The sequence below is a fragment of the Bactrocera oleae genome, chromosome 5, assembly GCF_042242935.1.
Source record: "Bactrocera oleae isolate idBacOlea1 chromosome 5, idBacOlea1, whole genome shotgun sequence".
Lineage (NCBI taxonomy): Eukaryota > Metazoa > Arthropoda > Insecta > Diptera > Tephritidae > Bactrocera > Bactrocera oleae.
The window spans coordinates 8,943,538-8,955,878 of record NC_091539.1 but is presented as its reverse complement, the minus strand read 5'-3'; the positions used below and the strand labels follow the sequence as shown (position 1 = coordinate 8,955,878).

The window sequence follows — 12,341 nt, the reverse complement described above, 5'->3', positions numbered from 1 at the left end:
CTTCTTTGTATGTTAGTAGAGGACTCTTCGCATGTTGTGTGGTGCGCTATATAAAAATATGCCTCGAATTGGACTCCCACATTGCGTAGTCCTTTTATGTAAAAAATTTGAGGAATATACTAGCAACTTTTGAACCCAGTTGTGTGCTATACAAGTTGCTAAAGTGATGTTTTAATAAAAACAATATAAAATGTCGGTAGGTATTAGGTTTGATCCCTAATAATTTAGCAAGAAACTTACAAAAGCCTTCACTTTTAAGTTTTTTTAATTTTTGAGATACTGGTGGATAAACTGGTGAGCAGAGTTTCAAAAAAGCTTCTACCTAAGATATATTGGTAGTCCTTTGAAAATGTGTGGAAATCTATTTGCGGAATCTCAAGAAGAATTCCTGTAGACGAAAGACTTAGAAGGTATTAGGTCTTCCTAACAAATTAACCTCAAGACTATCCCATGTACTGATTTGGCTCTGAAATGTTTAAAATTATAGGAAAGGTTTCAGGTAATCACAAAGGAGTACCGAAGAATTTCGCTGGAGTTCGAGCTGCTTCGAGCTCCTGGAGATGCTTCACTTACTTATTCAGAAATAAATGGCTTAAGTGTTGGTTACATGTACAGCAGTGCATTAAGTGTCCGCTTTTATAGTATCTTATGACCTACTCCACCGTCCACATATTGAACTTAATTTTGGTCTTAAACTAAATTGAGGGACGATTCCTGATTCGAATTTCTTTAAATTATCTACTTATCTAAAATTTATTAAAAATTTCAAGCAAAATTAAAAAGCTTTGAAGCCTGATTTTGTAATCGATAAAGTCTGGCTGGATAACTTTCAAGCCAATACAGCAACTGTAAAGGATTTGAAGTGTGCTCTTAGGTACTGTTGAAAGTGGAGCTCGAACTTTGTAATGGTTCTTCACTTAATTTTGAAGTCACCGCTGCAACTTTAAAGAATATGAAATGTACCAAAAACCTCTACTAGCTTTTAGTTATAAGCTCGTGCTGCCGTCGAAACTATGAGCTTACTCAGCAATTATAATTTGGCTCTGAAAAAGAGTGTTGCAAAGTTCTGGTATTTTCATTAACTTTGGTGATCGTTTGATCCTTCCGGTGCTTCCAAAATATTCGATAGTGGTGGTGAAGTTATACCAAAACGACCACCTGGAATGACTCATTTTACTAGTTATTAAAAAGTCTCCCATACTAGGGAAGCTCACGCCATAGCTAATTTTGACTCCCAACAACTATACCGTAGCTCCTCCGGAGTTAAATTTTTTAGTCACCCCTTTCAAACTAACTGATATTTGAGGAAGCAGTCGGTAAATGAGGAAAATTCCAGTCATGGCGAACAAATGTCGCGGTTGATTATTAATTCTTTTTCCAGCGATTGTTCAGCTGATAAATATACTTTTTTCGGATTTCCTATATCTAGTATTTCGACATAAATTTTGTGAACTTCACGAGACAGCTACAACTCTTTCTTAGCATTTCATTAAGATATTCACTAAAAGAAACGGCTTTGTGGTGTCAAAAGTTTCATGTTGGATTCTCGTCTCGTCTCTCTGTAAACTGTCCCTGTTGTCTCCGACTGAGCGAACCAAAAGTAGCTAACACGCGGTGCTTCATTGGATCGCGACCCAGTTAATTATATTTTTTCCCGAAGGGTCGTCCGATAAATAGATGTTTATCAAACTTCCTATAAGATTTCTGTAATATTCCGACTTTTACCACTTTTGAGGATTTCACGAGACAGTTCAAACTCTCCCGTAGCATTTAGTCTCGGCATTCGCTATGAGAACGGACTTGGTGTTGTTAAAAATATCGTTGATATCTCTCTGGAAGCCTTGCCTCCTCTGCAGAGATCTAATAGGCACCAAATGTACATATTAAACGCGGCTAATACTGGTTGAGTGGTTGGATCATGGCTCGATGGCTTAGAAATTTTGTTCGTACAACTGTTGGCCAGCACCAAACGTTCTTAAATCGTTGACAGAATTTCTAACAGTTTTGTAACAAAAAATTACAACATTCCTATGTTACGTAAATGTGTCCAAGCCCGACATACATATATGTTTTGGTACATGTACATATGTGTTTTAGCACAACCCTAACATCAATTTCAAAATGCTAAATGCACTAAAAATATTTTTACGAGGCAATTTTGCGCTAGCTGGCGAATTGCAACGAATAATGCTTGCAAGCTTTTTGCACAGCTTTGCAAGCACGCAGCATGGCATGTGTCAAAATGGCGCACATACTCGGTACATTTTTCATGCACTTTTGAGCAAATTAGATTTCCTAATTAAATTGCCAACAAAAAAGAACAGCAACAACGATACAACGGGGTGCCGTGTGTACATTAGTTGAGTGCAGAAAAGTGCAAGAAAAAAGCAGCACAAAAGTTGAGTTAAAAGCGCCAAAGAAATGTGTCAGAATGAAAGCGGGTGTGCGGGTATATAATAAAAAAGCGTGAAGACTTGCAGATAATGGTTGTTTTTATACCCTGTACAGTGTATATTAAGTTTGCCATGAAGTTTGTAACACTCAGAAAGAAATGTCGGAGATCTATAATAGATATATGCATATAACTGATCCGCATATGAGCTGAGTAGATTTAGACATGTCCACCTGTCTGTATAAACGCGAACTAGTCCCTCAGTTTTTGAGCTACCGCTCTGAAATTCTGCACATGTACTTTTCTATTCAAGGAGCTGCTTATTTGTGGGAATCACCGATATCAGATCACTATAGCATAGACCTGCCATACAAATTGAACGATCTAAGTTAAGCTCTTGTTTGAAATTTTTTTAAATTTTATGAGATATCTTTACGAAATTTGGCTCAGATTATTTCTAAAGCTACGCTAAAATAGCTGAAAAAGTTTTCCAGATCGGACCACTATAGTATATAGTTGCCATATACACTGAATGAACAAATACATGTCATTGTATGAAAGATTTTTTTATTTGATGACATATCTATGAGAAATTTGGTAGGAATTATTGTCTAAAGCAATGCTAAAATATCTAAAGAAATAAGCCAGATCGGACCGCTATAACATATAACAGAACGATCTAAATTACATAAATACAAATTGAACGATCAAAATCAAGTTCTTATATGGAAACTTCTTTATTTGTAAAAGGTATTATATCTTTAGAGCAGCCGAAGCTAACGTTTTTTCTTTTTTTTATATACGTATATGTGTGTGTTTGTGTGCGTGCGTGGTTTTAATATGCTTTGGCACTACATGCATTTATGACCTTTATTCGTCAATGGATGCAAGGCAAGCGGGAATATATTATATATGTATATATCTAGTGTGCATATAAAACTGTATATGTGTGTGTATTCGTATATATGTTTGTATGTGTTTACTTATGCGTTTGTGTGTGTTTCCATACATCTACTTTCTTGCCACTGAGTGGCAGCGTTAAGCTGCATTGCCATTTTGACAGCTTTGACGTTGGCAAACAAACACATGCCAATGTCTCGTGACACACTTACACATACGTAAGAAATATATATGTATACTATATATTAATTTACATATAGCTTAGCGCATATTTTAGCTAGCCAACAACAACAGCAATGTGTTATATTTATTTGCCTTTTAGCTGGCTGACGCGCCAAGTGGCTGTTAATGCATACATGCGCAAGTACAAGTATATAGTTGATTGTGTGCGTGTGTTCAGTTGCGCATTTTAGTGCCGCTCGGTCTGCGCAAATTTCCAACACATCCATTTATGTACTCATACATTTACGCTCGCCTGAGCTGCTTAAAGTAATTAACTAGGGAAATTTTAATTGCTAATATGTGCTGTGTTGTGGGCGTGTATGTGCGCATGTGTGCATGCAAACTCATACACATACAGACATACATAACGAGCTCAGCTCGTTAGCCGGCTTGTGGCTTTCCGCTACTTTGTGAGCTGTATGACCTCAGTGTTATAATTTTTCGCATTCACACACATTCACATTTTATACAAGCACGTATACATATATAAGCAGCAAACACATATGCATACATACACTCATATATGGTATCCTGCTCGCAACCTATTCCTGACCCAACAATAAAAAAGTAATATTAAAATATGGCATATGTCGCTCTTATGCGTATGTATGTGTACGTGTTGTTAATGTAAATTAACTTGTTTTATTTAAAATTGTTAATTAGAGGAATATTCGTATTATTTCACGCACACACACACACAACACGATATTGCTCTTACAAACACATAAATAAATATATTTTTCAAAACGCCTTATTCGCTTTTTACACTTTTTCACATGCAACCGTGCATGGTAGTGTTATATTTTCACTTGTTTGTGCCATGCAACTCTGTGTTTGTTTATGCATTTTAATTAGAGGAAATAAATATTGAAATAATAAGGCTTTGTGCGCTTCATTTTTATGAAAATGTGTGTGAAGTTTTTCAAAGCGTTCGAAAAAGATGTGTTATCGCGGTGGTTATATACTGCTTGAATGAAAAAAATCAAAAAATTTGGTGAGAAAGGAGAGAATTCTGCTTTATCTACATATAAACCAAATCGTTATGCTTATTCGGCCAACGTTGGCTCGCAATGAAAAGTCAAGCAGCTCTTTGATCATTACGAAATCAGCAATTGTGAAAAAAGGGCAGTTTATGAAAAGCACTGTATAAGACAATAAGACGTTTCAAAGACTAGGAGAACCCCTTTGTATGTTGTCTATCACTTCTGCTTTATGAAGATCACGACCAGTTTAAATCGAATGGGCAACAGCCGACATAAAAATTTACTAGAAACTGCAAAATATGCTTGTAGGTGAGATCACTTTTTTACAAGATTTTATATGCTAAGAAAATATCTCCGGGATTCATACCGAAAGTGTTAAAAAGGCAGCAGATATTTCGGAGAGTTCAATATCTACTCACTTGCCATCTAATACAAGCTACCAGGTGCTTTCAATTTATAACTTCAAGCTTTTAGAGGACGTGGAATACATAACTAGTAAAAGAAGGTAACAATTGATCATGAAGCAGCGCTACTGTGGTGGTCAACCGTTGTTGTAAGTGTTGTTGTGACTGACTACATTATTGACGAATAATTTTGAAAAATACTGCCGGGTTAAATAAAAGTCTGAGTCCATTATAGTTATGTAGACGCAATTGTCGTGAGAACGGTCATCCGATGTAAACACCATGGCCGCATACCGGTATGTTTTATAATTAAACCTAAGAAAGCTTCAGTTAAGAATAATGAGGATAAGCGTAACTGAAATAGGAATCTGCTAAAATGTCAGCTGTGCTACTGCTGCCGGTATCGTGACTCTGAAGTAAGCAAAGAAATAAAAATCAAGGAACTGCTTTGCAATCATTCCTCTTTGAAGCGCATAATACCTTAATCAGTCTCCTTATATTGCATGGCCATCTCAAAAAAAAAACAACTTATTGCCAGATTAAATATTAAATAGAAAATGAGTTTTAAGAAAAAGCACATAATTCTATCCTTTGCCACGATTTGTGGTGATCTACTGTAGAACTCGACGTTCAAAGAGAATATATACCTACGTTTACACATTGTACCTCGACCGCAAGCGTCAATGAAATCGTGTTTTTTTTTCTTCTATCACGTAGGAGAATAGAATTAATCCCAATTTTGAAGCGTTGTTTAGAGAGAGATATTTTCAATACCTCTTTCAAGTAATTTCTTCTCGCGAACTATTTTTTATTACTATTTTTATAGGAATAATTGTAGTTGTCTCATGATATCTTCAATGCGATTGAGCTTAAATTATTAGATATAGAAAGTTTGATAAATGTCTGTTTATCTTGACTTGGCTTGAACTTAACATAAATAATATAGCGTGAAAGCGACGGTAACCCGCGATGTCTCAGGAAAATCATATCTTAGGGATTGTAATAGAATATCTAAGATAGATTTAGAACTTTATCAGAGAGGCTTCACTGGTGATTTTCATGTTCAGAGAATCCTAACCACCTTTGAATTATTATAGAATAACTAAGATTAAGCTGATGAGCTTGCAAGGCTAGGCAATTCAGCCTCGATAACAGTACAATGGAAATAGGTCGGAGCTCTGCTGCCTTCATATATTTTAACTGGTCCTCACGTCAACTTGGCAAGCGCTGTGAAACTACTAGTGCTTGTGCAGTCCCAAAATCCTTCAGGCCCAAAATAATTCGTAAGAGGTTTACTAGCCTCTTCGCAGGGTTAGCCTTTACCTCCTTATAGGGACTTTAACTGTGCATTGCCCAATTGGTCTTCACGCGGTTAGGTTAAAAATCCTACTTGAAGCCTGTATAGAAGTTATAGAAACAACTCTTCCTTCTTGACTGTTCCGATCTTTGCGAGATAAAGGCTAAAACAGCTCGAAACTCAAATTCTCAAACATCCAGTTGAGCTAGCTGGCCTAACACCTAAACCTATTTATGGTGGATTCAAGAACAGCTGAGATGTAATTATTGGACTTTTTGTGGGCTCCTAAAGCGATGTATATACATATATAGCAGTTCAAGTGTGATCTTCATCATAGAAATCTGCCATAGGACGAAATCTAACCTATGGTTAAGCCTAAATGTATTAGAGTCTTGATTCCAGTGAAACTTGCTTATATATATTTATTATAGTCAACGATATACTGAATTCTCCTTACCTATAAATATTTGATTTACTACTAATTCTACGAATAGAAAACAGTTTAAAGCAACAATTGAAAAAAAATAACACAAAAATCAACAGTAAAGTCAAGGAAGTCAAGGAAAAGGGGTCGATCATATTGCAACAACAATAAGTTTGAGTAAAGAAAACACTAAGTGGTTGCAGTTCGTGCAATATAAGTACACTCCAGGCATGGGAACGTAATTCGATATGCAAAAGAATGCACTAGCAACAGTTGCAACACATGCAACATGGCGTCTCGAACGCTATAAAACTCACTTTAGTGAACCCCACACGCGGGCATGTTTTATGTGGAAATCTTTTCGCTTCGTTTTTGCTCGCATTGCGTATCAAATTACAAATTAAACAAAACTCTAAAATCACGCAGAAGCAGATACATGCGTGAGACAAAACAACGTAATGACTTGCATTTATCGTGTATTGGCGCAAAATTAAACGGTGCTTTAGTCAACTACTTCAATTGACTAAGTAGCATTTGTGGCGAATTACTGCAGGCTTTTGATTATAAGCACAGATTTTTTCAAGCTGCCATTGCATAAGCTGCAGTGTTGCATGTAGGCCAAGTGCTGTTGCGAAAAGTTTATACAAGTGTATAACGGAATATATTTGTCTGTGTATTTGTATGACAACTCTGATTGTGTGCAGCTTGTAAAGTGGGTATTAATTGTCAACGCGCCGCGATTTGACAGGCGCATTGACAGCCTGGCGGCGGCGGTTACTCCATTATCTACGCTAACTTCGCCGGCGGAGTCTTCAATAACTTCTTTTACACTTAAAAAAGTATATAGTAGTTGTGTATGTTTTCGAAACTCTTCGTGATATTCTGGGAATCTTCGAAGGTCTTTCATTTGAAAGATGTTAATTGAAAATGATGAGTTTTTGACAGTTCTGAGTGACGTTTTAGGCGGCTACTTATCGTTTTTGCGCATTTAAATTTTATATATATGTATATTCCTTAAGTGGATATATTTTAGTTAAATGTAGAACTTAGACAGTCAATGGAACTCGTTTATTTTCCACGCGAGTGGAAAATTGCTAGGGTTGTACCTCTCCTGAAGTCCCCTGATAAGATCAGGAGTGATCCTCGCTCTTATCGGGGCATCAGTCTCCTTCCAGTACTTGGAAAAGTGCTGGAAAGAGTTATGGTGGAACGGCTTCAGGAGCTAACGCGGGGTATGTGGTCGGATAGACAGTATGGGTTCAGGAAAGGACGCAGTGTAGAGGATGCGTGGTTCTACGTTCAGGGTGCTGTTAGGGAGAATGTCAACAAATATGTCCTTGGCATATTTGTTGACTTCAAGGGGGCATTTGATTACCTAAGCTGGGATCGAGTGTTGCAACGGCTGGAGGAGCTTGGCTGTCCGGAAATTACTCTTTGGCGGAGTTACTTTTCGGACAGAAAAGCCTCTCTAGTCGGAATGAATGGGAGTGTGGAGATCGGAGTGGTTCGTGGCTGCCCGCAGGGATCCATCTGCGGTCCATATATTTGGAACCTCATGATGGACTCTCTGCTTGGACAGCTCGAACCCCTCTGTAAATGTTGTGCGTATGCGGACGACCTTCTCCTTCTGGTTGAAGGTCGATCGCGATTTGAGTTAGAGCGGGCGGGAGGACAATTTTTAGAAATTGTAAATAGTTGGGGTTTAGGTGTGGGGGTAGACATATCGATGGACAAAACGGTGACAATGCTGCTTAAGGGCAGATTGTCGCCGGTTCGTCCACCGATTGTCAAGGTGAATGGGGTCAGCATCAGGTATGTGACGCAAGTCAAATACCTGGGGCTGACCATGAGTGAAAGAATGTGCTTTACTCCACACTTAGCGATTCTGAAGGAGCGACTGCAGGCGGTCGTAGGCAAAGTGCGACGCATCTTGAGGAGCGATTGGGGCCTTGGACGCCGTGCTGTTCGCACCATATACCGTGGTCTATTTGTGGCTTGTGCCACTTATGGAGCAGCAATATGGTGGGAATCAGCGATGACGGTCTCTGGTCGCCGAAAACTCCTCTCGGTGCAACGTTGCATGATGCTTGCATGTTTGCCTGTATGTCGCACCGTTTCAACGGATGCGATGCAGGTTTTACTAGGTGCACCCCCTCTTGACCTGATTGTTGTACAGCGAGCTGTTGCATTCAGGTTAAGAAGGGGCTTGAGTGTGTCATTGCTGCGGAATGATTGGATTTCCGATGATGATGTGGAGAGGGAGGGATTTCTAGGGAGCAAGAGGCTTCTAGATGATAGGGTTAGGAGTAGGTGGCAAGACCGTTGGGACAATAGTCCTAACGGTCGGGTGACTTATGAGTACATCCGGGATGTTAGGTTCGTTGAGGGTAACCCAGACTTCAGATTTTGTCTGAGTCTGGGTTTTTTGTTAACGGGGCATGGGCCTCTGAATGCATTTTTGCATCAGAGGCACCTTTCTGATAGGTCGGGGTGTTTGTGTGGGGCGCGTCGTGAAGACTGGGTTCACTTGATCGCGGAGTGCCCGATGTACTCGGACCTTAGGGATCTAGGGGGTATGGGGATTAGCTGGACTGATGGACGGTTAGATGTTAGCGGTGTGATCTCCACTAGTCGGAATGCCGAACAGTTAGGGTCGTTTGCGCGTGAATTGTTTAGGCGGCGGAGGCGTTTAACTGTGAGTTAGGGTTAGCTTCTTGTGTGAAAGGTGTGTGAGTGTAATGTGCGTATGGGGTTCAACCCTTGGTTACCAGTCCAGAGCTGTATGGAGGCTCAACTGGTAGTAGCTTCGGCTACGAGGTCTGACCGGAGACTTAATTCTGGTACCACGGGGAGCAGGGGCCCTTGGAGTTCGCTCCAACCTGCTCGTGCGGACTGGCCCTTCGGGGAGTATCGTGGTGGTTGTGGTTTATACCCAAATGCGGGAAGAACTGACGTTTTGTCAGTTCAATGTGGAGTTGCATTGCAACCGGGTGCCGGACCCAAAGTACGGCAGAGGTTTTAGATAGGCCTCGAACCTTACCAAGGTGTGTAGTGTGTCCATTCCACACTACCAATCGGTACTGAAAAATGCCTAGCATTTTTGGGGCGCTGATCAACGCATTGTATTGATACGCTGTGCTTTTGAGCGCCGTGAGATAAGGCCGTCGACGGCAGGTACTCACGTTAAACACACCGGACGTTGTCAATGGAACTCGTTTGCTTATACTCTTCTATACTTGAACAAAGTCCTTCTAGGACGAAAGATTCTTTCTGATATTCAAAGGATTAATAGGCGCGTTCTTACATAAAATTTTTGTTTAGCAGCTGGAAATTGAAAGCCTGCCCTTTATAAGAAACTTGAGCTAAATAACTAACTAAATAAGGTCTTAGTATTTCGTACTAACTTCTGAAGAAGAAATACGTTCGGTATTCAATACAGTGAACGCAGTCAAAATCGGCTTGGCTTTTTAAACAAGTCTTTATGACCTGGATTCATGACTCGTTCAGAGCTCTATTAGACTAGTAAATTGTCTATTCTAAGAAAAGAAAGAATAAAGACAAAGAGTATGATAGTGAATGCCGCTTAGGCCCTCCGGCTGCTTATGATAGTCTTCTTTTGGTTAAGCTTAACGAAGTTTTGATGAATTCTTGGAATAATTTTCTAAAATTTGAAGCTTGCGACTATTGCTTATTACATACGTATGGTTCTTATATCAAATTTTTCCTTCATTTCTCATCATATCATATTTCTTTCCTTCCCTTTTACTCACTATTAACTCTTTTATAATATTTATTTTCAGGTCCTTTGTCCAGCAAGGATTTCACACTTGATGGTATAAATGGTTTTGGTGGCAAGAAAAAGAAGAAGAAACGTCGACATAGTCGTACGATTTTCACTTCTTATCAATTGGAAAAACTCGAAGAGGCCTTCAAAGAAGCACACTATCCAGATGTGTATGCTCGAGAAATGTTATCGCTAAAAACTGAGTTACCTGAGGATCGGATACAGGTGAGTCAAAAAGATCTTATTATATTTTATGGTGTAAATATTTTGATATTAGTAAAATTATATATTTTTATAATAGTCGAAGGAAATGATTTTCGAACTCTAATATCTTCCATCTCAAAACTGTTAGAGAGCGAGAGAGAGAGAAAGAGTGGGAATATGTAGATCTTTCGTTCTACTTCGGAGCTGAATTCGAGATGCTAGCAGGCTTCTTCATAATGACTAAACCTTTCTTTTTTTGATTCATGATAATTGGGAGTTACTTAGAAGATTTTGCGATTATTTCTGAGTTATCTTCAGCAACACAAAACTCAATGTGAAGTAATCTGGTCTGATCAAGAGGGAGGAGATCGGGGACAATTCCGCCCAAGCCCGAAGTTCTCAGGGGGTTTGGTGTCTGCAAATATTTTTTCTCCAACAATTCACTACACTTATCACCGGGTCGCGGTTTTCTATCTACGGGCCAAGGTCTGACCAACCTTAAAACGCACAAAAAAGCATTAAAAATTCATATGTAACAAGAGCTCTGGAATCACTGGTTTAGCTTTTCTGATAGTATCTTTCATAGCAAAAGCCCGAGTGTTACCAATCACTTCGAGGTATTATTTGTCCGTTCCCACGATAGTCGCGTCTACGTAACCGCAACGGACGCTGATTTTTATCCGCCCAAGGTCTGTCAACTCGGCAGAACTCTGTCGCTACAACAACAACATGTATTATTTATAGAAACTTAGTTTTTCGTGATCATTCTGTTGTACAAATATTGTAGCCAAACAGGCAACTATGGTAAATGGTTTTATTTATCCTTCTTTCGAAAGTTTTAACACTAATTGTAGATTTGGCTTAGCCTCATAACGGGTGACAACTGTTAAAAAACTTTGCCACCGAAATCTCCCGAACTCCAGAAAATTGGAACTCTCTGCAAACTTCTTCCCTATACATAGATACAAAAATTCTTTTATTCTTTCTTCTTCATAATGAATAATGGTAATTTGACACTTTTGGTGGTAAACAAACTACAACTTAGACTAATTTGCTTTTAGAACAATGGAAGCTTCTGCACAAAACTGAGAGAAACATTCTGCGTGTAGATATTTTTGCTTACAGGTGTGAATAGGATTCCTTTCGGCTGCACATCCTTTTGTTCGTATTCATATCAACTGATTTTTTATATTTCTCTTTATTTCATTTTGCTTCTTTTTCTGTTTTTTTTTTGTCTGATCCCAAATTCTTTTTGCACTTCCCTTCTATGCTGAGTGAATTTAAAAATTTTTTTTTTTCGTCCTTTTACTTTGTCACTAAACGTTTGATGAAATTTTGAAGCTTCGCTTGTTTGGATATTTCATAGCTGATCTTTCACACCTCCTTTCGACATCCTGTGGCCATTGCAGAAATGCATTGTACTTTCAAGAGTATTATAAATTTTTTATTTTTACTAATATCATTTTGATTGCATGCAGTAGCTCGTAATTTTTCGACTGCCCCTTAGCTGAGTGCTCGCTTTCACACCCCAATTCAGTTGGATATTTGCATTTGTTGTGATATTACGTTCCTGCAACGGTGTGCGCGGTTGGCTAAATAAAAGTGTGTGGCCTAATGGACGATTTTGCAAGTGCAAATATTGAGTGTTCATGTTTGGTGTCATAACAAAATATTGATTTAAATATAATTTTAAAGTTTTCATTGTGAATAAAAGTGAGTAGTAAAGTCAAC

The 12,341-nt window shown here is 38.7% G+C and overlaps 1 protein-coding gene across 2 annotated transcripts in view; it reads left to right on the top strand.

Moving 5' to 3' along the window:
• Vsx2 (Visual system homeobox 2) overlaps positions 1-12,341 on the top strand; it is a 138,630-nt gene that overhangs the window by 68,274 nt on the left and 58,015 nt on the right. For both annotated transcript variants that reach the window (XM_070109585.1, XM_070109584.1), the window contains exon 3: positions 10,423-10,631. In XM_070109585.1, coding sequence (XP_069965686.1) covers positions 10,423-10,631 — 209 coding nt within the window. The remainder of the gene's footprint in view (positions 1-10,422; positions 10,632-12,341) is intronic.